Raw genomic sequence first — 25,276 nt, 5'->3', positions numbered from 1 at the left:
GCCATACCTATGTAGGTGGGCAATAGTTGGAAAATGGTGTAAGAGTTCGCATGCGTACGGATCCGTAAAGAGGGGCGATATATCGCTAAGTAGATGCGGGGATAATCAGAGTACTTTGTCCGAGCTTGCTGGTTGGTCCCAAAGTGAGGTATGTACCATGCATTGGAGAATATGCGGTGCAACGACCAGCTTGGGTAGGTAGTCTGTATAGTTGGGGAACAACTCTAACCCTATCCGAATCCTCATTGACTAATGCTACTTCAGGTAATTGTCTTGTTATCGTGATCGAGGGTTCGAAACTCAAATTCACTTCTCTATCCGGGTAATTTGTCAGGTCGCGATTAAGATCGTTTCTACGCTCGTCCCACGGTAAGGTCGAATAAAGGATGCCGACTCATCACTTGATGATAGGAACGTGGACTCCACCCGGAGCCATATTCACTGTGGCTTTTGACGATGAGAAATTGACATTAGAGCTGGTGAAGAGAACCGAGATCCCTCATGACGAACCCATCTCTTGGATGACTTTCGATGTAAGTCAAACCGTCTAGGTTCAGCTGAGGTCAATCAATCTCCCGAATGCTCACATGTTGTTGGTTGTCTTAGCATGCCAAGAAGAACATATACGGCGCGGCCATGAAGAAATGGTCCAGCTTTTCTGTCAAGAGTCCAACCGAGATCGTCCACCAAGCCTCGCATTCGATGAACCACGACCGTAAGTTTCGCATTGGCCTGTCAGCCAACCTACCCGGTGATTGACCCGTGATCTTGCGCACGTAGCTCAAGCAAGCCTGGCCACTACCAATACTCGCGCCATCTTTCTGCTCGCCGCAAAGCAACCCCCATACGCCGTTTACTGCAATCCGTTCTATTCACATGCCGGTCATGGCTCCGTCTTCTCCGTGTCGTCGAGTGGCGCTCTCGATAAGGATATACAACATTATCCATACCAACCCAATACGGGTATTCACGGTATGGTATTCGACCCAACGGAAACCTACCTGTACGCGGCCGACTTGAGAGCCAACAAGCTATGGGTACATAAGAAAGCAGCGTCGGGAGAGGTTGACCTTGTGGGAAGTGTTGATGCGCCGAATCCAAAAGACCACCCGCGGTGGGTGGCCATGCATCCGTCGGGCAATTACTTATATGCTCTGATGGAAGCTGGAAATCGACTTTGCGAATACGTTATCGATCCGGCAACGCACATGCCCGTTTATACGCACCATTCGTACCCGTTGATCCCGCCGGGAATACCTAAGCATGATACCATGTACCGCAGCGATGTTTGCGTCCTCACTAAGTCGGGCGACTATCTATTCGCGACGAGTCGAGCCAATAGTTTCGACCTACAGGGCTACATTGCGGTTTTTCGTTTGCGGGACTGCGGATCAATCGAGAGACAGATCTGCTTAAATCCTACACCTACGAGCGGCGGCCATAGCAATGCAGTGGCACCATGCGATTGGAGCGATGAGTGGTTGGCGATTACAGACGATCAAGAGGGATGGGTTGAGATCTATAGGTGGAAAGATGAGTTCCTAGGCCGCGTCGCAAGATGTCGGATTCCGGAGCCAGGTTTTGGAATGAACGCCATATGGTATGACTAGATGACTAGGTAGGTATGCATGTATATATGAGATGTACGCGGTTATATACCTAGTCAAATGCCGTGTATAAGACAGGTAGGTAGGTAGGTAGTTAGTATACATCGTTGATGGTGATCAGGCGTAAAAAGACGATGTGATGATTGATAACTGAGATATTTTGTACTTTTGGTAGGTACATTAGGTAATTTAGGTACATGCATTGTTCAACGTTGCAGTTAAGGCAGGTAAGCTAAGGGTAGCTGCAGCCCAATACGCCAATAATATGCTAATACGCATAGTAACAATATTTGCTTATCGAGTTCTCATCATCTATTGGGCTAAACTTCGTCATCGGAGCTCAATTCGATTTTTCCATCCGTCCAACACAAACTGTCGCGGGTGCAACCGATCTTCTTCTTCTTCTTCTTCTTCTTCTTCTTCTTATTTATTACTTATTATTATTCACCGTTGCGAGCCCTCGATGGATGGCATGGTCCTTTGACCATAGTCGTTAAATATATACCCCATCCATTGACATTTCAAGCTGGGCAAATTTAATTGGTAGTGCGATCCCAAGTCTTGGACTGCTTGGCTGAGGCGACGCTTTGAAGGCTACCGGAACAACGGCTAACTGCCTGTCTCAAAAGGCAACCCTTCTATTCCTAACAACTTTCTCGTAGTACCTTTCGATCAATTGATAAACTGCGCTGGTCCGAGTCAAGTTCGAAGCCGTCTTAGGCAGTAGTATACCTCAACCAATCGACTTAACCTCGCGAGGTTAACGGCAAGCATGGGGAACGAAGGCATCCTTCGCGCCCGTACAATTGTACTTAGCCTATCCAGAGCCCTCTTCCTCTCAGTCGGCCTCACATCCGCTATTCCAACATCTTATCACGCTCTCGACAATGTTCTCGACAATGTTCTCGACAATGCTCCCGAAAAAACCGAAGAAGGCGCCCTCTGGGTGCTTTACATCGCGTCCATGATCCTTGTGCTCTCAGGAGGTGCCTTTGCCGGTTTGACCATAGCACTCATGGGTCAGGATGAGATCTACCTTCAAGTAATATCTTTAGATGCTGAGGAGCCCCAACGAAAGAACGCAAAACGTGTTCTTGATCTCTTAAATAAAGGCAAACACTGGGTCTTGGTGACGTTGTTGTTGTCCAATGTTATTGTCAATGAAACCCTTCCCGTCGTGCTAGATAGGTGCTTTGGCGGTGGTGTTGCGGCTGTTGTTGGAAGTACTATCCTGATCGGTAGGAATCCTTTAAAGTCGTCTTTGTAAACCTTATAATTTTGCTAATATTTATCCACTGTAGTAATCTTCGGCGAGATCTTGCCACAGTCTGTTTGTGTTCGCTACGGTCTTCAGATCGGCGGGTATATGTCGAAGCCCGTGCTTCTGATGATGTACCTATTCGCCCCCGTTGCATGGCCTACCGCAAAGCTCCTCGACTGGTTATTAGGTAAAGACCATGGAACTGTATATAAGAAAAGCGGGTTGAAGACGCTGGTCACGCTTCATAAATCTCTAGGCGAAGTTGGCGAGCGTCTAAACCAAGACGAAGTTACCATCATCAGTGCTGTCCTAGATCTGAAACGCAAGCCTGTCGAGGAGGTTATGACGCCAATGGAGGATGTCTTTACTATGTCGGAGGATACCGTGTTGGACGAAAAGACTATCGATCAAATTCTCGACGCCGGCTATTCTCGCATCCCCATCCATCAAACTGGAAACCCGACGAATTTTGTTGGCATGCTCTTGGTCAAAATCCTCATCACCTATGATCCTGAAGATGGTAAACGAGTCAAAGACTTTTCTCTCGCTGCCCTCCCCGAGACCCGACCTGAAACTAGTTGTCTTGATATAATCAACTTTTTCCAGGAAGGAAAATCCCACATGGTACTTATCTCAGAGTCTCCGGGTGAAGGTCATGGTGCCCTAGGTGTCGTGACGCTTGAAGATGTGATTGAAGAGCTTATCGGAGAGTAAGCAATTTCCCTATGGTTTTTATTTCTGACCTGCCACTCACAAGCCAAATTTAGGGAAATCATTGACGAGTCGGATGTATATGTCGATGTGCATAAAGCCATCCGTAGATCTCATCCCGCCCCTAAAGCTCGAGCTTTGCGGAGGGAACTTATGGCTAAGGACCTTGAGATCAGGAATAGCACGCTTATCGACATAGATGGAGACGGACAAGAGCCTCAGCCTAAACGGGGTACGTCGATCAGCAGCAAGACGGACGCTTCTGCTCTCGGTTCTAGCCCAAAGATGACAACGTTGCTGATGCGAAGACGTTCGGCCGGTCAAGACGGACAACTGCTGCACACTATGGTACCAGTCAAAGCCAACTTCGAGGAAATGAGGGATCACCTGAAGCATCTTGGCCCATCGAACCCTGCATCAAACCCCAAGAGCACACGAGTTTCGGCAGTTAAACTTAAACCCGGCTCATCAGCAGCTACTAGCGCCCGGCAACGTTCAACTTCTATTACGACAGACGATATCGCAGAAGATCTAGTTACGGTTGTGGATGAACGCACAAGTTTATTAGGATCTCAGCTCAACGCAAAAGATGGCACACATGCCCTACAACAGAGTTACACCGAATCACCTTCTAATCCCCCACCCGAGATCGTGACCAGTTTCGAAGGCGAGGGTTCCGAGCAAGTGACCAAAGGTACACAGACTAAGCTCAGTGTCATAGCCGAAAGTGATACCTCGCCGACACAGGAATCCACGACAGAAAGTATAGAGAGTGTATATGACGCTATTGGGCGGAGAAGAGGCCACGTGCGTAGTGGCAGCATTACCGAAAATATAATCGAATCTGGTGGTATTCGCAAAGTCATTCTCGAGGCTAACGACACATCGTCGGGCGACGAAGGACAGAAATCAATCATACCTACGCCGTCTGATGAAGATGGAACGTCTTCCACCGTCACTGTCACTGTCGCCACCAAAGGCAATAAAGGGAAAAAGAAAAATCGTCGCAAGAATAGGAATGGAGGGAAGTAGAAGCATTATGCTAGCGCGAGGGGATACGGCCTAATATTATTTTAGTATCACGGCGATTATGCAACATTATATGACTGCATAATTGCCCAAGGTAGATTGGTTTGGTCTCAGGACCTCGAATATCGGCAATCAGGTCCCCATAGTATCCATCTATCCAGCCTAGCCTGTGTAAGATCATCTCGGATTGTTAGTTGGCACCGACTATGTAACACTACCTATTATAATAAAATGTAATCTACGGAATCATCAGAGTTCTAAAGGTTGAAGGCACGCTTAATATTACCATTTCTTAAATGAAATTTTACAACTTCAAATAGTGCGTTTTGTACACTACTTGACCTAAACTCTACACCCTACACTCCGTTGGATGAAGAAAGGGTTAAATCAGATAGTAGCATCCATAGCCTTAACTACCTATACCTAAGCCTTGAAATTGGATATTCCGAAGCCGGTAGCCGGCGAGCTCCGTGGAACCCCCCCGCCGATAACACTTGGGCGTAAGCAGCCTCTGCCGGAGGCTTTAGAGTTAGATTCCAGTTAGATTCCTTGAGACTACGGGGTCTTCTCTAGAAAACTCTAGTTTTAACCACATATCGAGCTAAAGATATTTGGTCCAAGTAAAAGTAGGTAACTTTTATATTTTTGGTTTGAGGATATATCGCGACGATGACCACCAATAAACCCACTGCCCAGTTTAAAATTCCAACGATCGATATATCCCCATTCCTTGAAGACCCGACATCAGCAGCATCTGCTGAAGTCGTTGAAAATGTGCGGCAGGCCTGTGTCACAAGCGGCTGTAAGTCACCACTAGGAACGGCTATTTGTATCAATTTCATTTCTATCGACAATAGTCTTTGATACGATTAAATACCGGATCTATCCGTATTTAATAGACTCATGAGGCTTAAGGGTAAAGAAAACAGTTAATAACTCTACTCATTTTAGTCTTCCAGATCGTTAACCATGGCGTGCCCAAAGAGCTAAGAGACGCCGTCTTCAAGGCTGCAGAGACCTTTTTCGCCCTTCCACTAGAAGACAAGAAAAAGATGCGACCTCCAGTTCTAAAGAACAGGGGCTATGAATTAATGGGCGCCCAGGTAAGTGGTTAGAATTGGAGCCTTTTCGTTTAATCTATCCCGTATCAGAGTATTTTCCAATATAGTTATCACATAGAACTAACGTTAGACTTCGGATGGAAATAGGCCTTACAAGAAGATACTCTTCCCGATCTCAAAGAGGTAAGCCACTCGATGAAAATTTTACGTCTGTAATACCTGGTTAGCCTCTATCCTGTGCTTTACTACAGGATAGTAACTGATTACTACTACAACTCGGCGCACAGGGTTTCTTCATCGGGCAACATATAGCCAGCGATGATCCGCGGTCACAAGCGCATCCATACTTAATTGGCCCAAACATCTTCCCAGAAGGACTCCCCGACGAAGCGTTAAAAATCCCTACGGAAACCTACTACTCCGCCGTCTTCGAGTTGTCGTGTAAGGTTATAGAAATTCTCGCTCGGGGCCTACCCTATGGCGATGACGTCTTTGTACCGTTCATCTCGAACGATCCAGTTTGCGCCCTCCGGCTATTACACTACCCGCCGCAAAATTCGACGGATGAGCGTCAGCTCGGAGCTGGAGCGCATACGGACTTTGGTAAGTCCCCCCTATTTATCCCCCTTTGCAAGTTTCCATATAGCTATATAGTAGATAGGACAAGAATCCTAATTTTGCTCTCCTATATTCGTTAGGCGCAATTACACTCTTGCTACAAGACGGCTCCGGTGGCCTCGAGGTCCTGGACCATTCTACCAATACGTGGATTGGCGTGGATCCTAACCCGGATGCTTATGTGGTCAACATCGGCGACATGCTATCGCTATGGACTAAGAACGTGTATAAGAGCACTGTACACCGTGTTGTCAATCGTAGCGGTAAGGACCGATATTCGGTACCGTTCTTCTTTGACGGCAATACCGACGTTGAGTTGAGTCCTTTTGATGGGAGCGAGCCTACTGCTGTTGGCGCTGATGGTAAGGCCCTGACGGCCGAGGAGCATATGCTTGAAAGGTATGGGACTACGTATGGACGGGTAGCAAAGGGAGCCACGGTTGTTGTTTAGGAGGGTTGCTGTGGAAGATTGTATGTTTCGATGTAATTGAAAAGGGGCACTAGGAAGGGAGGTAGGTTATATTGAATTATTTTCTCAGAACTTCCGTAAATGACATGGGTATGGTGTCATCTATTTAGTTTTATAGCGTTTGTCTTCTTCGAGTCAAAGTGTTGAAATTACGAAACTATGACTCAAACGGGTGATGTTGAAGAACAACTGCTTTACTTTCTTAAGCATTTTCAGTCTTTGTCATGCTTGGGGAATGACTGCTTAGTAATACGGTACACGCAGATATTAACTTTGATAGCTGAGGTAATATGACGGACCTGTGCATACTCATGTTACCCAAATATCATGCACAGCAAATTTTAAGTTTGCTGGGGACAGGGATAAAGATACATACGCTTTAAAGCATATATACAAATTCTCGGGTTTCGTCCTTGTCGACCCTCCGCAAAATTCTTTTTCCAACTCCCTCTTCCACACCGGCACGCGCTGATTTGATCCTTTCAACTCGAAACCTTTTCCCGTCTCCGAGAATTGGCATTGATTTTCGAATCGCCGACTTTCGCGCAGAGCCCTGGAAAATCTAGGACCGAGGAACAAAAGTCTGGGTTAAAAATAAAAAAAAGACACATCGGCTATTCAGGTTCTTCCTCCTCCGCTTATGGGCAAAACCGGAATTCGTCTATCTATTTTCCATCCCCATATTATTGGAACTTGCTGCTGGTACGTCTGATCTGATTTTAAATGAGTTTCTTTTTTTCTTTTGACCATCTCTCTGGTCGCATTTCAATATGGGAGCTTCTATACCTGCTGCGCCCGCGCCGGCGTTGCTATATATCAATAGCTTTACATAGGCTTGAATAGTCTTGGATTAGATCTCAAGACGCATTTTTCATACTCCTGTTCATCACGACTGGTGCTGTCGCTATGTAATTCTAACGTTCCTCTGTCCGCAGGTAACGAAGCAATATAGACCACTACACTGCGCGACTTTGTCTTCTACCTGTCGCAAGTGCATTGTTGCCATCTTCGGCGGGGGATAAGAGGCAGCATCCTATTTTATTGCAGTTGCGTCGATTTGCGCCTAAGTTTGTTTTTAGCGCAAGTAATATCGCATTGTGTGAAGGATCGCGTTGTCACCCGTCCTGTAGACCCCGACGCGTCTAAGAGCGACTAGTCACGATGCCCGACATAGATCCCATGCTCGAAGACTCGAAACCCGAAATTCGGGACGAGACCGTTGACATACAACAATATCCCGTGTCCGCGACGAACGGCCAAGATAGTACGGCAGTTTATAACGACTTAAATTCGGATCATCAACAAGCACAACCCGAGAATGTCGAACCCTCCACCCCTCGTCAACAAGATGTCCGCCCGTCCATTACAAGTGCCGAAGAGCTGCAACTTGCCGCTCAGCTTAGCCAGGGTCTTAGTCAAGGCATGCCCACACTACCTCTCGATCCTAGTGAAGACTCGAACCTTCAAAACGTGATAGCTCAGTCCGATGCCCACGAATCTCACCTCCAGCAACAGGATGACCAAATGCAGCATGATCAGATACCAGAACATAATAATCATATTGAGAATCATATTCATGAACATCATAATGACCAATTGGCCCATGATGATCACCCCATGGACACCCACGACCCTTCTATTGGCCATAATGAACAGCACCTACAAGATCAACATCCGCAACATGAATACTTACCTGAGCAGCACCCACAGGAACACCACCAGATGCACTTAGCACCGCAGCAGCCGCACCCGCATCAGCATCAGCAACCCGCACAAATACAGCCACAGAGCACAATGGAGCAGTTGGCACAACACTACGCAGCCCAAGCTTCGGCTATACCGGACGGTATCCCGCCGAGGAAGAGGTCCAAAGTGTCTCGCGCTTGCGATGAGTGTCGTAGGAAAAAGGTGAAGTGTGATGCCGTTTCGGAAAACGGTGAAGAACCATGTTCCAACTGCCGTCGCTCAGCGATTCGTTGTCTTTTCAGCAGAATCCCACAGAAGCGTGGCCCAAGCAAAGGATATATCAAAGAACTGGCAGATCGAATACACCACATCGAAGGCAAATTAGCGAGCGAAGGAGGTAATGTGGATAGCCTAAGTGAGCTTTTGAATGGTGCCAGAAGAGAGTCGGCCGATCTCTTTGGCACACCTGCACAGCCAGAGGAGAATAGTCGTAAAAGACCGTATTCAAACATGTCCGGCGAGTTTACAACACCCACGAATTCGCGCCAGGCAACATGGAGTTCGGAACCACGACCGATCCAGCCTTACCAGACCCCCTCCGGAAATTTCAGAGCACCTCCGTATTCTGCTAATGGATTGGCGCCTCAGCCTTTGTCCAAGCCCGATGCAGATACACCTCCCCGTCCAGCTGCTGTCATAGATACAACACCGCTTGACCTCAACCATAATGGCACAACTCGTGAACTAGACGAGAGTGCTTTCAGTGGTTATCTCAATGTAGTTCATCCATGCTTTCCTTTACTCGCAGCAAGCAAAACTCGCGTTGAAGGTCAATTAGCGCAGTGCCCACCTCTCCTCCGTGATGCGTTCGTTGAGGCGCTTTATGGTACTATGCAGTCTTTTGTTTCAATACCTGGTTTATATACCAATGTCGACATTGGCTCCGGTACACGGATGATAACGGAGTGGGAATCCGACCAGACTCCTCGTACATCGGTCATGAACCTTGTGCATCTTCAAACACTGATACTAACGGCCCTTGCAACTGATAATTACGGCCCGCCGTCGCTGAAGGGCGAACATGGAGGCCCGTCTAAAGCGTCAGTTCTGGGACGCGCTGTAGGTCTAGCCTATTCGATGAGGCTTCACGTTTCGGGTCTAGAGGCGAGTGTCGATGCTCCTCTAGAATCCGATTCAAATGAAAACATCGCAACTCGAGCTTGGTGGACGTTGATTATGTTGGATCGCTGGAATGCTATTGGGACTGCAAGTCCGTTGTTCATCCCGAACGACAGCGTGGTTATTCTGCCTAGCCTACAGTCGGTCCTCGGCGAAAATGTGTACCACTTAGCGCGTAAGTATATCGAATATATTACAGGGTCTAAAGCTAACGGTGATAGGGTTGTCGAACATTTTGGGCCACTTTGCACCGGTTGCCTTGGCTCCTCCTAAGGTTCTGTCTCCTGACTCAGGTGCTGCACCTATCTTGAGTTCTTTCTTCAACCTTTCCATAGAGCTCTTCCGAGAGATTCTTCCTCAAAGCATCACGCCGGCCTCTCATCCCGTACTGCACATGGTTTACTGGCATTGTAGATTGCTTGCATATCTCTTCCAGACCAACGCAAAATCATCCGACATCTTATGGCCATGCAAAGAGACAGTGGGTCTCTTACTTACCAATACACAACTCCTAACCCCATTGAACCATCATTTCTTCTGCCTTGTAGCGCTATCACTACTCGAGCTAGCCAAGGTTGAAAAAACCCGCGATGAAGCCACGTCGCTACTAAGGCAGCTTCTAGACTCGAACCTCGCTCCGTCGACGTGGGATGCGGTCATAAGGGACCGTATATCAGAGCATATTCGGCCTTCTACTGCTCAGGATGCTGCAAACCAAAGCTTACAGCACCTTGCCGACCTAGCTACGGCGACAGAATCCGAAGCCCCCAAACAAGAGAAGAGTTCAGATTCCGCATCGCTCAGGACAAACGATAATTATAGTGATATTGGGTTTGATCCTCGAATATTGACCCGAGGTGGCTACTTAAATGTTCTGGCTGAAACTCACTCGTCGATGATGCGGTAGGGTAGCATCCTGTTGTATCAGTACAGAGCTATGGGTAGACCAATAGAAGTGAAGTGGTCCGGCTCTAGGAGATACTAGAAGGCGATCCTCTCGACACAATCTCCACTTACCGATATATTAAGTACCTATACATTTCGAGGTTTCGACGCAAGGTATAGCCAGAAAATAATTGTTAATCAATAATCCTTCCTGGATAAGGGCCGCTTGCCAAGTTACCGTCTTTGGCATCCGAGGCATAGGTAGTAAGCAAGGTTTGCCGTTTCTTATGAGAAATGCTGCCGTTTTTAGTGGAGAAGAAGATCGAACGTCGTCTTCTACCGGACCTTGGAATAGTGCACGCCACGACGGAACCGGGCCGTGGCCTCACCATAAGCTCAGTGGTGACTGGTGGTATCAGTTCAGGGGCGACCTTGCTTCGTCTAGCCTCATTATAATGATAACCCCGTTCAATAAGTTACATTCAGAGAGTAGTCGTGATAGAATTCCGCCAACCAACGTGCTGCGCCGCTTTACTGTTTGCGCGGATATTGACAAGGGTGTAGTTATAGATTTAGGACTAATGTGATTTTACTAGCTTTCGGTATCTGTATAGAGTCTCGAGGGGTTATTAAAAGTATCTTATAGATTCTTCAGCCGCCTTGCCGTGACGAAAAATTACCTTGTCATATGTAGCTTATCAGTAGCTACCTACCATGTACCTAATCATGAAAAACATAACCCTACCTTAAGGTTAATTTGAAGCTTTTCGAGCGTTGCATGCAACCAAATGAACCTGCATATTCAACGAGCCAATCAGGTTATACTTGATACCTAAAAGGGCAAGTGACCATATCTCATCTCAAGTGTGAATTGTGACAAAACTTGGTTCTTCGATCCGAGATCTTACGAACTACAGTATAGATCGATATCTATCGGTATGTTGATACTGGGGACTGAAAATTGGTATACACATTGCATTCGCACTGGGTTTCTTAACCTCCTTGTTAAATTGACTACCTAGCTATTTGAATTAATTTTGAGTCTAGCTTCGTTTTCCTATTAGCAAGCGTTATTGGCATATGCTTGACCATCCGATATTTCCTAGGCTATGACCAACGAGACCCATCTAGTTCATACTATCACATAATTAGTATTACCATTGGAGGTTGTAGTTGACTCGTACAGCGTATGTATGTATACGTCTCTTGTAGCCTTATTAAATCCGCACGCACACCCTCGAACTACCGTTACCTAGAGATATTTGGAGATAAATAGCAAAAATGTTCCGCTTAGCATTGTCAGACGGAACTTGTGGATATCCCGGATGTCCCCAAATGGAAGCCCGTGACAGTAGCAGTAAATATGCCGGGAGGTCTTTGGCGATACCTTCAGCCTAGGATGGGGGGTTATTCGAGCCATTGCTACTGCTACCCAACATTTTCATAATCCATCGATAGACTCTCAACTATATTAGTCAGCTGAGCAATAGCCACGAGACTGTTCTGCTGTGGAACACCTAGGTCAGCCAGCATGAAAGAAGTTGGGTTATTTCTGCCGAGCAGCAGCCAAGTGGATTTTTCCTTGTTAGTCGCTCTATTGAAGCGCCCCCTATTCTAATTGGTGCGACGATGCCGCGCGGAGCTTGGAGAAAGAAATGCCTAACCCTATAGGTATGTTCAGGTGATATTGTGTATGGCGTAAAGCTTGAGCTCGAAATTCGAGATAAGCGAAGCAAATACGGAGCGAAGGGATTCTAAGGATATGTTGGAGATCTAAGGATCATATATATTAGTATATATATATATATATATTACCTGCATCTTCGTAGCGTTTTGGTGGTTTAGTTAGGCAGGTAATTCTCTTCTTACTGTACCTTGATATAAACTTGCAGTCGTATATGACCAGTAGACATTTTATCCCCTATTTGCCTAAAGGTGGTTTCAGCGTCTGCCGATCTGTCTCCATCGGCAGCGAGTTTGAGAGAATAAAAGGGCGAATCAACGCCAAGTCCTCCCTCCATCATCCGACCTTCACACGAATTAGGATGGTACCATCATGTCGTCACTGGTGAGTTCTTTTCCGCATCATTCTCAAATAAGAAAAGCAAAAAACCCATTTCGTTTCGTCTGGGTCTTTTTTAAATCCTTGTGCTCCATACATAAATTTCCAGTAATCCCCCTCCTCCTTCGGCCAGGTTTTTTTTTCTTGTGCATTCTCTTGGTTCGTCTTGGTTCGTCTTGGAAAGCCCGTCGTGTTCCACCACGCCGCGCCTAATCATAAGCCGTAGGGCCCGTCTTCTCCTCACCGACTACAGGATAGAACGGCACGAAGGGGGGCCTTGGAAAAGAGAAAAGAAGCCCCCCCTTCCAAACTTACTATGTACGATCTCGGCTTGCCTTTTGAAATCACCGATCGTGTACCGAGCTCGCTTCTATTTGCCATGTTCGCATCTATGCGGAAAACATTTCTCGAGGGCCCTTTTCCATTTTAAATAAAAATTATGACCGTTAGAATCTCGGCACGACCCGCTTCGCTCCATCACTTCATTCGGAGGTTCGCGACATCGGCTGCAGGAACAGAAATCTCCTTACCTACCTACATACATATGATATACATAGTATAGTGGGTTACCATCTACATATATACCGCGAACCGCGCGTATGCAACATCGACAATTTGTCATCCTAGTCATCTTGGATCCTTGGCTTGGAAAAACCCAAGAAAAGACCCCCAATCTTTGCGGAGCCTCTTCGCCGCGTCTACCAGGGGAATTATGCATGCCCCCCGATTAAGTCGCAAGCTGTCAGCTGATCGACGCATGGGCATGTGTTCCGCGATGGTCAGGATGTTATAATAACAGTGTGTTATAATAGCAATAGCTATATCTGAATAATATACCCAAAGAGGCAAGTATATACCGTACCAAGGTGAAAAAGACAGCGCAAGAAGACTCGTGAGACTATCCCGCACCGAGCGACTCCGATTTGTCTTTCATCCTACCCCCTTCCCCTATTTGCCTTTTCTAACCGATGTACCAAATATGCCGTTCTAGGCATTCTCTACTTCTAATCTATGTGCAGGAACAGGGTAGATATTTTTTGTTTGAAACAGACCGCCTCTCACACACACTCTCTCAGCCCGTTGAGGGTCTGGGTCTAAATATTTGGGGGAAATGATAAACATATGCTGTTGGAGGTAATATGTACGACTGGAAAGAGGTTTCGTATGCGCGAGCCGCTCCCGTATGAGACAGAAGAAACCAAAACAAAATTCAAGAACAATGTCCAAAAAACCAAAAAAAAAAAAAAACGCCTCCCGAGAATCCGATAGTGTCATAAGCTCTGCCACCCAGAGAACAGAAATGCCAAGTCTCCCCTCCCGCCGAAAAAAATGGTTTTCGCAAATCCGCGCCATTGTCCGTTTGATGAGAGCCATGATCAGAATAAACTGAATCGACAGCAGAAGAAAAAGAAGGAAAAATGAGAGCGCGAAACTAGACTCCCTAAGGGGTATACGATGGTAACAAGAGCTCAAGTTTGTCATAAAGCGCGTGGTATCATGATTGAAGAAGAATGCAGCGCGATAAATCAAAACGCTAGAGTTCCGCATTGTCGGAGCCTGCCGGTATGTATATTATCACCGGGCGCATGCGCCCCGTAGTCACACACACACACAGATGTGGTGGCGACCTGGTCTAAGCGGTATCCCACAGGCCGGATGCTACAGGATCCGGCGAGTGCGTGATGCCGTCGGTGAAATTGCTCATACCCCAGATAGAGTCATCCTCCATGAGAGGGAAGACAGAGTTGCCCTCGTCAAACGAGGACTGGTTGGAGAGCAACTTACTCGCGGCCGTCGTATTCTTGAACTGGTTAAAATCAAGGTTACTCAGGTCATTATCGGTAAGTATACTTTGTGACATGGCCAAATAGCTGCTCGCGGCGCTATTGCCGTAGCCGTCAAACTGCGGCTCGCTGAATGCGGAGGCCAAGTCTTCCGTCTCGGACACATCGCCCGAATTGGAGGTTAGAGTCGGCTCTGTAGAGCCACCGAATTCGAGTCCCATGTACGACTGCGTCTGGTCAAAACTCGAGGGTGTGAAGCTTTCACCCTTCAGCTCTAAGCCGTCGTATTGCGCCCAATCGACCGACGCCGCGCTAAGACCTGCGCTGAACATGGGTGGTTCGTAATCGGAGACACCCGAGAAAAGGTCGAACGAGGAGGAGTACTCGGAGTAACGGATGTTCGAAAGGTCCAATGGCGGCAATTGACCATTGAGATGCTGGAACGACGAATTCCCTTCGATCGAAGGTGACGCTTGCGCGGATTTCGCCATCCGCGTCTCTCTATCAGGTGAGGAAGAGCCGGTCGTTCGGGATCGGTCGACGGATTTGGTTCCTAGGCTACTCGAGCTACCAGTCCTATGCATGGACGAGCCGCGATTTATCGTATAGGGACCACTCTTCTGCGAGGCCTTTGTATGCCTCTGCGGAGGTTTGTGGTGGCCATTCTCGTCAAAGCTCAGAACGGGCTCAGAATGCGCCGTATTCGTACGCCGTCGCCGTGGGGTAGCCTTGGGCTTGGCCGGTTGAGCGTCTGTTTCCGCTTCGGAATCGGACTCTGGGACGGTATCGAGCGCGGGTTCTTTCTTATGCGAACATGTGCATCGTCCTCCGTGATTACAACAACAACTGTCTGGACCGGCAAATGCACTTCAAGGTCAGACTCGTAGGTCTTTTACATATAATAGGAATAATTTTGGAGGGCGTCTTTAGATTGGGGGGATGCCTCACCCTTGTGTCCTTCAACTGTCTGCTTTAGATGGGCGCATTTGTGCGTCTTCTCGCCGCAATCGCATTTTACATGTGACGACCGAGACTTGCGCATCGCGCGGCAATGCTGGCATTGCGACACGGGCCGGCCTTTCTTGTTGATGTGCTGAAGCGGTCGATCTAGAAGGATTGCGACAACGTGTAAGTGATATATTCCCAGTTACAGTAATTTAACGCATGGTCGTAAAATAAGAAGAAAAAAATATGTCCGAGCCTTCCCTTGCCTTGCCTCTGCTATATTTTCTGTCTTCCCCTGAGCGCTGATAATTGACTTATATGCGCTGCCCCGCGGGGGGGTTATTGTAAATGGGCTTGATAAATGGGTGGGAAAATCGAAGTGATAACTAGAAATGCGGTAATGATTGCGCTCACTACTCACCTGCATGCTGGCAATTACTAACCCGATGTCCTCTAACACAGGCTTCGCAAGCCCATTTCTCGCCGTCAATTAACATTGTGAGGTTTTAATCAAGGCTGGAACAAGTTGAGAAGGCCAGAGGGTTGCTCGGGCTCAATAAACTCAAACTAAGTTCGGGCGGGATCAAAGGAGCGGTGGGCGCTCTAGTGAATGAATGAGCAAATCGAGGCTACCGCTAGGAAACGCTGGGAAACGCTGGGAACGTGGGCGTCAAGGGACCAACAAAGGCCCGAGAGTAGCGATTTGGTAACGGTAGCTAATAAGCTTAGTAGGTTGCGTTGCAGCGGACCGGGGCGACGCTGCGACGGGGAACTGGGTAAGTAAGGTTATTGAAGCGAATCCCTCATGCACGCATATCCAAGGGTAGCTGTTCGTATGTAATGTACTTAGAAGTAAATAGGTAGGGTAGGGGATGTAAGTGTAAGACAGGTCAACAACTCGGAAGAGTGTGTATAAGTTGTATAAGTGTGTCTGTAAGTGTGCAAGTGTGCAAGTGTGCATGTAACGGCTTAGGTGATGTGATGCCGTACGGAATAAGTGAATAAGTATGAATGTATGAATGGAAACTAATGTCTAAGACCGAGGCTGAACCGGAGCGAAAGACCGCTTTCGCGATATGAAAAGAAAACAGGAAGAAAGAAGCTCCTGTCTACCTAGGGTAAGAAAGAATATGGTGGATTGAGTGGAGATTTTTCTTCGCTTGGAAAATTCTTTTTTTAGTTGAGGCGATTGCGGTTTGAGAACTCTCTTGTCTCTACCTTTTTTTTTATTCCCCGTCAAGGAGCCGCAAAAAAAAAGGTCAATTGAGTTTCAATGGATTTTTTTAATATTTTTTTTTTTGCGCGCGGTGATCAGCCGTCGGCACCAACACCAAGGGCTAGCTAGACTGCACAGTGCAGCGCGAACGCTTCTCGGCGGTGCGGTGCTATGCGGCTAATAGAGTCTGACCGGGAAAAGGCCCTGCCTTGAATGGGGACTATCGGAAATGGGGTTGGCTAAGGTGGGTGTAAGTCGTCTTGACAAGAAAACCTCCAGGCGCAAAGTAGTTCACCTGTTAGTTGTCAAGTTAAACTTGGACTGGTCTAAGGTCTAAGTCGAACTCGGCTTTCGAGATGTCAAGTTGAAGTATATCGTATACTTTTATATTGTGATATCAGACACGGTACCGCGGTCGAATTTGGTGTGAGTGAGAGCAAGCGAGACTGACGGGAGCAGTCGGCTCGGGAAGGGGGAACGTGGGAGGTTTAAAGAAGTTGAGTCTAAGGTCCAAGGACCGGTTGGTAGGTAACGTAGGTAGGTGGGCAGGCTTATCATCTACAACCTGGTGGGATGAAGAACCGTCGAGTTCAAAGTAGAAGCCCAAAGCGAGAGAGAAAAAATACTTAGTCCTTCTACAGCAAACCTAGCCGGGAATATACTTGTCGATGGATGTCATCACGGGCTAATGGCGCCCCAGTCATGGCTAGCAATGACGGAGCTTGTGGATTGGCTGGGGGGGGAGGAAAACTACCCGCCTGATTTGGCCTGGAAACGTTTCTTAGAATCCAGATGATGAAGCACCGTAATACTCAACTAGGTAAAGGGCCAGAGAAAATAATAATAAAGGTGGGCACGCAAACGAAGGCTTGATTACTGCGTAGCGCGAAACTGAGCCTATGTACAACATATTCGCGCTTGCGGCTTGCGAGATTGTATGTAGATTGTACGTACAAATAGATAGAGCCAAGGTTTTCCACCCCCCAAAAACAGTACCAAGAATCTCTGGGCATTACATCGGTGTTGGGAGGAACTTCCAACCCACGCCGGGCCCAGCTTAAGCCAGCCAGTAGCGAGATGCGCTTCCTCAGCCTACCTTGCCTACCCCTACTTCGTTAGCTTCGATTTGGGAGGACAGCTAGGGGAAAGTAGACTGGGGGGGAGGCTAGCAGGCTAGCAGTTGAAGCCCGCCAAGGGCGGGATCACTTACAGGACCACGACAGGGGTTCCATGCCGCGCGATGGAATAGAAAACGTTCCGTTGCAGACGCACGGAGTGAGATGAGCTAGTCCCTATTATCATAATTGTCTTTGCTTTTACGGTCACGTATTATGCAACACTATTCATTATTTTCACTAAAAATAAGCTACATACCTACTTTAGTTATGGTCAGTTGGGTATGTTAGCTAGGTCACCGGCTTGCCTTTCCTCATCAAGGAATAACGAGGAATAGCAATATTAAATAACGACATTACGGTTGTCAGACGGTTTATTGGGACTTGTAAAGTACGATTGACCATATTTCGGGCTCTACTTCTTTTCTCATCTCTTTTTTTGGGGACACCCTTCGAGTTATAAGCCAGTAATAATTCTTTAGTTGAGCCCTCTACCGAGCTCGGATTGGATTCCTGGCGGGTGTAAGAAGCTTGGAAGGGTATTCCCTACTACGCATCTTACCTATGCATATTATTTTAGGATCTGATTCACAGCTGCGCATCTGTTTTCTTGGCACATGAGCCTGTGCACATGCGGGTTGAACTGTAGTGTAAGTCGGTCATTGTATTCGGGAATCGCGGGTCATTCCGAAGCCTCGTTAACTAAGTCATGCACTTTAACGTCGGATAGTACGTACAAATTGCACCTTTTCGGTGGTAAATGGGCGTTGACTTAGAGCCGTTCTTGACTACAACACCCAAAACATCCAGCACGGCCGCCGTCTTGGCCCTTGGCAAATCGTATCGAAGCGGTTTCTGATAAGTCGATCGTCTATGTTGTATACGTACGTGTCTACGAATATTCTTGGCGAATTGGCTATACATAGGAGATAAGCCTTTGCTCTCGCCGATCGTGGGCGAGATATAGCTGAGGTTAGTATCAGCATGTTACGAGGCTTTGCTGAACCTGGCGATGAGACTTCAGTGAGACTTTAGCAATACCAATCAGGGTATCTATATTAACAACCCTAAGGGCATCGACAGCCTCATCTAAGCAGCCCGAATCCTCTCAAGTACTCATGTAAAGGTTCAGGGCAGGAAAAACACATATAAGATCTTAGATGCCAAGAGGTCTGATATTAGTTAATATTACATGCTTCTCGAGTACTTGCAGACCAGGAAGTATCGCGGTAGGTACGACAGCAGTCCGGTCGATTCGCTGACCAGCGTTGGTCGAGGCGCAAGGTAAATTTGAAAGCCAAGCCAGGGACATATTTAAGCACTTTCAAACGGAGAATGGCAGTAATCAGATTTGATCATTTTGGTAACTCCGGGCGCGAGAGGTGCTGATGCCGTGGCTCTTGAATCCTACGTACTTGTATATCATTTCCCTCCGGCATTCGAACGCCATGGATGGATGATTTCTAGAAGGGCCGCACCGTCCCTTTGTCTAGGTATATTAGTATTACCTTGCTATTAATCAATGGAAACCCTTCGAATGAGAGGAGCATGACAAGTGAAACAACTTGACACGAGCGCGCCTTGAAAGTCGAGCGGGCTAATGGCCTGGACCAGGGCCGTTTGTCACAACCGTGTCGCCGGCATCATGCTTGATGTATAATCCGGATGTTAGATGATGTTAGATATTCCGAATGATCGTCGCCTATTATGATCTGTAAAGTCCGAAGGGTAATACGAACCAGCGACTCATCTGACGATAGCCACGATGGATTGTGAGACTACCAAGACAGTTGACTAGCTGGGTATGCAGGAACAGATGAACAAATCGAGTAGACCCAAGGCAACTCAACTGCCCACGGGGGAAAGGGGAACATCTCTCAACAATGGTCAACAATGGGCTGGATACCGTTTCAAAGGCCAGGGAAGGATTCTATTACTGTACATAAGTAGTTGCTTGTTACAGTAACATAGTAAGTAACACAGACCCTTCAATTGTTATTAACTACCTATTATTATTATTTACATTAGTATTTCACATACCGAATAGAAGCAAGCTATTGAGCGGACACCCCCCGTAGCGGGCGGGCCTAAATCCTAGAGGTGCAGAATACGGAGCCTTGTCGCACACACCGTAATACTGACATCAATGAATTTCCAGCCGGCCGCTGTAGGCGCCAATTCGAATAACGGGAGCCCCGGAAGAGTACGAAAATACATCAAATACATGACCAAACAGTTACTTGAACGTCTTATGTAAGGTCCTTGCAGGTGGGATGCGTTAGATGGAGCATTTTCGAACAATTCATCTGTACAATCTATATCTGTACCTTCATAGTCGTGTAAACCAACCACGCAAGTATTATTGATTTAGACTCGGGGGGGTTTGCTGACCAAAATGTCGGTATGAACCAAGGACCTACGAGTAGCTTACTACATGTAAGTTACATGACTACCTCTTACATACTCGAGGTGCACGAATAAATAAATATATACATATATATAATGAAGAAAAAGATGAGATCGTACGTAGGTATTTTTAATTAAATTAGGTAGTCTTGCTATGTACCTAACCCTACGTCCGTACGCACATGCGCCTGGATCTGGCATATCTAATAAATATATGCGTGAAAGTATGTAGTTATATTCAGGCACAAACCGTTTGCCAAAAACGTACAGTATGATATCTTGATGCGTTGTACGGCCTCGTGCCCAGCCCTACTCTAATTTAAACAAATAAAAATAAAAATAAAGAATTGAATATCAATATCGATACCGTTGGCCGGCCCGATAGAATATTTAGATGCGACTTACGAAGTACTTGCCCCGTTTAGCCCAAGTTGCCCCAGTCTCCAGCTTCACAACTTCCCTGATTTCGCAACTCAGGCTACTTTACTATGGCAGTTACCTACCTAACCCACCTAAGCTCCTAACCTATTTTATTTCAATTATGATTTTTATTTATTTGATTTCTTAATATTTCCCCCCCTTCTTCTTCCATTCTCCCACATCAATTCCACCTTGCATTTTTCTACTCCCTTCTTGCACCGAATCCACCCCCATCCCAAGCCGGATCGCACGTCACGATGCCATGAAAATTTTCTTTTTCCCCAACCTGCCGAAGAATATCCTACCTACTACTTTCTTTCTACCTCCCACACCCGTTCCAATTTCTATAATGCCCAATCCTATTATTCACCCCTTCGTAGGTGCCTTACTGTCGTGGACATCATCAGTCAACCCGACTTGCTCCGATTCTATTATTCCTTCGATTCTGCTTCCGTAGTAGAAAGCAACTGCTGTGCTACGCTACAACCGAATACCTCATCCAACCTGCCGGGTTTCTATCAAGTCTATGTCATTTTCGCGGCATGCCTTCCACCCTGCAGCTATCACTCGCATAGTCTGTGCCGTGAGAAGATGCGAGGCCGAAATCTCTATCTCGCGCGCCTCCCTGCTTTAGCAGTAATACTACTACCCGCTGGCTTCGTCACCCCAGCGACCATCTTTATCTACTTGGTTTCAGCCTTGTCTACCTAATACGTAGTTTACTTGTCACACTGCAGTAGTTCGTCTTCAAGCGAGATGTGCAGCGAAGTTGCTCTCCGTGGTAACTTATTCTAGCCTGTGATCGCTATAACATGCGCCACTATGGCGACAAGCTATCATGCTGAGAATCCTCAGTTTGGGGTTGGACAGGTCAAGAAATTTTGCTGGTGGCAAATAATCTAGTACGCTCCTAGTTTGGTCATCTCAAGCCTCCCGCTGGGTTTGTCCAACTGCACCTCAACCCAACCAAGCTAGAACTCCTGTACCTATCTGATGCGGCGCGATCATCTCGTCCATCACGTTGGGTTTGTGCTTATTTTTTTCCATGCCTAGTTGGTATGCGTGACTACGAGCATATTGCCATGCTAGCATGCCATTCGGCTGTGGCCCGGCATGGCGGATGGCGGATTTCCCCAGAAACCCAACATAGTTCCTTCGGGGCTCTCCATAATCGCGGGCGTCACAAGACCGTCCTAACGGTTACTACCACACCCGGACTTGGTAGTGAGCGACGTACTGGACCCCTGGATCTGACCTGGTCTTCCACGAGCTGGCCAAATGTCTACACTAAAACTGGTGTTACCCTCACAGTCGCAATTCTTATGTCGAAACACCAGCAACCATTACCTACCACCACACAGGATTTTCTGGTGATGTAAGTACAAGGTCCCTTAAATGTGGGCAGAAGAGAAAAAGAAAGAAGAGAGCATTGTCATGATGCATCGACCTGCCAGGTTACGAATGATACCATATCGCTCGCAAAAACCCATATGTGGTATATCGAGCGTTATCAGAGAGCCCTTGGACCGGAAAGCTTGATTGAGCAAGTTGAACCGCCAATGCGACGAATCTATCCCCTACTTTTTCTGCTAAACCCCACACTCTTGTCGTTCGTCACATATTACCCTGGTCTGTTTCTTAGGGTTGGCCACACAAGTGTCTCGCGCGTCGCCAGAAATAGGAGCGAGCATATGTTTGCGGCTAAAATGACGAATGTCCGGGCTGGTCCGGAATTTCAGGACCCAATGCCACAATAGCTTGTGGCAAACTTAAGGGTCCCGAGGTGGAAACACCCGACCCTTGGGGTTTCAAGTACACCCGTTTAATGCTTCGACAAGGCTTCTACAAGGTTTCTAGAAGCTCGCCTTGTTTAGCCCTTTATACCGTACATGCGACTTAGGTCGAGTTACCTTTCGCACTGTACGTTGTAAAAGGCCTCCAAGCGTTCATGCATCTCTCGCAGCAAAAGCGACAATGCCGCCGGCAATCTTGATCCTTGCTAATATCGCCCCTTACGGGTGCCCGCCGAATCTAGTCGTTGACAGGCCTTTCAGTTGGTAACATTTAGGTAGTTTACACATGCTTAGTTACTATTGACTTCTAGCCCGTCTCGATATTCGCTTGCACATGCCGGGAGCAGCAATTGCTTTTTGCGTCTTGCAGCGAATAACAAATCTGATATATGAGAAGGCGATGGAGCCTTGCATATCTACGACCATTATGCAGATACTTTGCAGGCCAATCTACTTGGGATTGGTTGACTGACGATGATTGGAGGTATCAGCTCTCAAGTCTACGATACCTCCCACGTACGAGTCCGTATCTTCTCACTGCGTGTTCGGCACTGGCTAGCCTAGCCCCCCACAAACTCTGCAGCCTTTCACACGCTGAAATCTCATCAGGAATCAGGCATATCAGCCCCAGACGCATCTGTCCCAGCTAACAATTCTTTCTCGTTCCTATTGGGTATGGTTCACGACCACCAATGCCAATGTAACTTAAAGTTACCCTTTAAGTTACACTCTCTAGCTTCCCCGCTTTTGATGGATAGCTTCTAAAGCTTGATTTTGCCGATTTGAGCCATCGTTGCCCAGGAGGGCGGCCCTGGACTTTATTCGTTAAATCTTAAGTGGGAGCGCGGAATTCCACGGCTTGCATCCCTAGATGATGATGAATCTGCAACGTTCTGACACCATATTGTAACGGAGCTTCGGAGTTCAGTCATCCTAAGATGATCTATGTAGGTTTATTCATATCTTATACTTGGCTATCTGGTTGGTTAGCTTTGATAGTTCTCGGCTCAAGACAACCCAGAGGAGTCACATTTATCGGCGCTGGCACGTTGCTGTGCAGCCTGTAACCTGTTGGCTCGTAACAATGGCTAGAAGTCTAGCATCGAGATGGCGAGCTCCAGGGTAGCCATTGGCAAAAAGAAAAGAAATTAAGAACATGCCAGTCAAACGTTTCATACGTTTATCGGCATTCGCAGTCCAACTATTGACGCGAGTGTTTCGCTCTGGCAGAGATTAGAATACGAACCCGTTGCTGGGCGCCCGGATTGGAGAGATCGTTTTGCATCTCCTTGAGAGTCCGGGAATCAGTTGAGGTCACATAATTTTCAATACTTTTTTCAGTATTCGTACCGTTTCTCTTTCGTTTAGCAAGATCTGGATTAGCCGTGATCGTCAGATTGGGCTTCCACGACAACCTGTCGCAGGTTATCTTATTACCACCAATCATAATGCATCCTCCCGAACTGATATAGGGCTTATGAAAGTGTTGTTATACATGCTCAAAAAAGCAAAGGCGGACATAACCCTGATGATCAGAAGGGCTAGACCATGCTGCTGGTGTGGAGTGCTGTAATTTCGTTCATCTTTGAAACGAACATTTAATTTCATTATCTGTTCTTCACTACACGTCGCCACAGACTGCGGACGGAAATAAGCATAAGAATTTGTAAGATGGGCTCTTCCCGACGCTACGGGGACGGTCATCACGCGATGCCGCGAATTCTCCCACACCATTTTGGCATTATGACATGGATAATCAGCCAGTCGTTAGCTGTTGGATCAACTCCGCTATGGCTGTTAAGCCTGCGTAGAATGCCTTTAGATCCCCGGCGGAGATCTCTGCTTGGCATGAACGGAAAGTGATTCGATTTGTCGTTAGTGTTTGAACCTAAAGGCCTCGCTCTTAGTAGATCCGGGTTGATAGGAAATTGCATTCGCAAGTAGTAAGTACGAACACACCATACGCATGATTGAGTAGCAGTGAGGTTTTAGTGATGAGCAAGGTTTATAGGGTTGACCCGTGGTCGAAGAGCTTGTGTTGTAGAGGACACGCAGACAATCGGCCAACAACTTAGCTACTAAGGATCCGCGGCCTAAAGATGATGAACGATATAAATCGCAGATGGGCGACTATCAACCAATACGGTGGTCAGCCCCTTTTGAAGCCGACGCTGGGCGGAATGTTCAGCAGAAGTAACTTGCGACTTCACAGATCAGAAGCAAATAATTCGATAAAGGGTGTACCCCGGATTACACGACGCGGAACGAGTTAAAAATAAGCCTACAGACGCGAGCCTTAGCTCCCGTAACATTAGGCTCGTGTCAAATGACCTCATGGCGTAGTATTAGGAGGCGAGATAGACGCGCAGGCGGCATACATTCGGGTAAGGTAGGTAGCTAAGCTTTCATCGCCAAGGGGTCATTTCACGGATACATTTGAATTACGTACATGGTATCTCGCGTGTAAGATTTCTCTATTCTGCCCGTGCGATTTTGATAGCTTCTGATTCCCCCCCGCGCGGCCCTCCATCAGCACCTGGTCAAAGGCTGGGGTAAGATATAATGGACAGGATAGGCTGAGCTGTCCAGTCATTATCTGCGGGGTTGTCAATTCATGTTTGATTTTACCAGGCCGGACCACTCTTCCTCTCGTGTCATTCGCCATCCCAGACGACGAAGTTTTCTGGCTAGCACTGCTGGTTGTTAGTTGAAGCTTGTCAAGCCGGTTAGCTGTGGGTGACGAGTAATATCAACCTGCAGCCGTTGGCAATCCGCAATCCGAGAGAGTGGACGACGTTTCCTTGGTGTGGGGATTACAACGCTAAAGTTCCCAGGGTTAATTTGATTCAAGTAAGAAACTGTCATCTCTAAACTAATGGAATTAGAACCGTTAGTCCTAGGATGATTCGAGTTTCCCTATTCGAAACAAGGACGATTCTGAGTTGATGTAAATCGGGGGGGGGGGGGGGGGGCCCCCCCCCGCCCGCGGGGGGGGGGGGGGGGGGGGGGGGGGGGGGGGGGGGTTGTGG

The 25,276-nt window shown here is 47.3% G+C and overlaps 5 protein-coding genes across 5 annotated transcripts; 4 read left to right on the top strand and 1 right to left on the bottom strand.

Moving 5' to 3' along the window:
• The first annotated feature begins 171 nt into the window (after positions 1 to 171).
• Positions 172 to 1,637, top strand: F4817DRAFT_51408 (3-carboxy-cis,cis-mucoante lactonizing enzyme). Its single transcript, XM_049307571.1, has 4 exons — positions 172 to 194; positions 265 to 533; positions 607 to 715; positions 781 to 1,637. Exons 2-4 carry the CDS (start codon positions 387 to 389, stop codon positions 1,608 to 1,610), a joined length of 1,086 nt encoding a protein of 361 aa, XP_049160770.1. The 5' UTR covers positions 172 to 194; positions 265 to 386; the 3' UTR covers positions 1,611 to 1,637.
• Positions 1,638 to 2,009: 372 nt separating this feature from the next.
• On the top strand, positions 2,010 to 5,025 carry F4817DRAFT_332655 (DUF21-domain-containing protein). Its single transcript, XM_049302675.1, has 3 exons — positions 2,010 to 2,845; positions 2,909 to 3,578; positions 3,636 to 5,025. Exons 1-3 carry the CDS (start codon positions 2,380 to 2,382, stop codon positions 4,609 to 4,611), a joined length of 2,112 nt encoding a protein of 703 aa, XP_049160769.1. The 5' UTR covers positions 2,010 to 2,379; the 3' UTR covers positions 4,612 to 5,025.
• A 45-nt stretch (positions 5,026 to 5,070) lies between these two features.
• On the top strand, positions 5,071 to 7,064 carry F4817DRAFT_332650 (Clavaminate synthase-like protein). The gene is made up of 5 exons (XM_049302674.1): positions 5,071 to 5,410; positions 5,560 to 5,711; positions 5,817 to 5,852; positions 5,957 to 6,272; positions 6,368 to 7,064. The coding sequence occupies exons 1-5, from the start codon at positions 5,278 to 5,280 to the stop codon at positions 6,736 to 6,738; spliced, it is 1,008 nt and encodes a 335-aa protein (XP_049160768.1). The 5' UTR covers positions 5,071 to 5,277; the 3' UTR covers positions 6,739 to 7,064.
• A 320-nt stretch (positions 7,065 to 7,384) lies between these two features.
• F4817DRAFT_51239 (uncharacterized protein) lies at positions 7,385 to 10,661 on the top strand. The gene is made up of 3 exons (XM_049307569.1): positions 7,385 to 7,458; positions 7,836 to 9,796; positions 9,843 to 10,661. Exons 2-3 carry the CDS (start codon positions 7,918 to 7,920, stop codon positions 10,526 to 10,528), a joined length of 2,565 nt encoding a protein of 854 aa, XP_049160767.1. The 5' UTR covers positions 7,385 to 7,458; positions 7,836 to 7,917; the 3' UTR covers positions 10,529 to 10,661.
• A 3,418-nt stretch (positions 10,662 to 14,079) lies between these two features.
• On the bottom strand, positions 14,080 to 15,880 carry F4817DRAFT_51101 (uncharacterized protein). Its single transcript, XM_049307568.1, has 3 exons — positions 15,719 to 15,880; positions 15,301 to 15,459; positions 14,080 to 15,202 (listed from the first exon to the last, which is right to left on the bottom strand). The coding sequence occupies exons 1-3, from the start codon at positions 15,792 to 15,794 to the stop codon at positions 14,202 to 14,204; spliced, it is 1,236 nt and encodes a 411-aa protein (XP_049160766.1). The 5' UTR covers positions 15,795 to 15,880; the 3' UTR covers positions 14,080 to 14,201.
• Between the last annotated feature and the right edge of the window lie 9,396 nt (positions 15,881 to 25,276).

Source organism: Daldinia loculata, assembly GCF_022478755.1.
Source record: "Daldinia loculata strain CBS 113971 unplaced genomic scaffold F4817scaffold_14, whole genome shotgun sequence".
NCBI lineage: Eukaryota > Fungi > Ascomycota > Sordariomycetes > Xylariales > Hypoxylaceae > Daldinia > Daldinia loculata.
The sequence above is the reverse complement of the archived record's forward strand: the minus strand, read 5'-3'. Positions and strand labels throughout refer to the sequence as shown.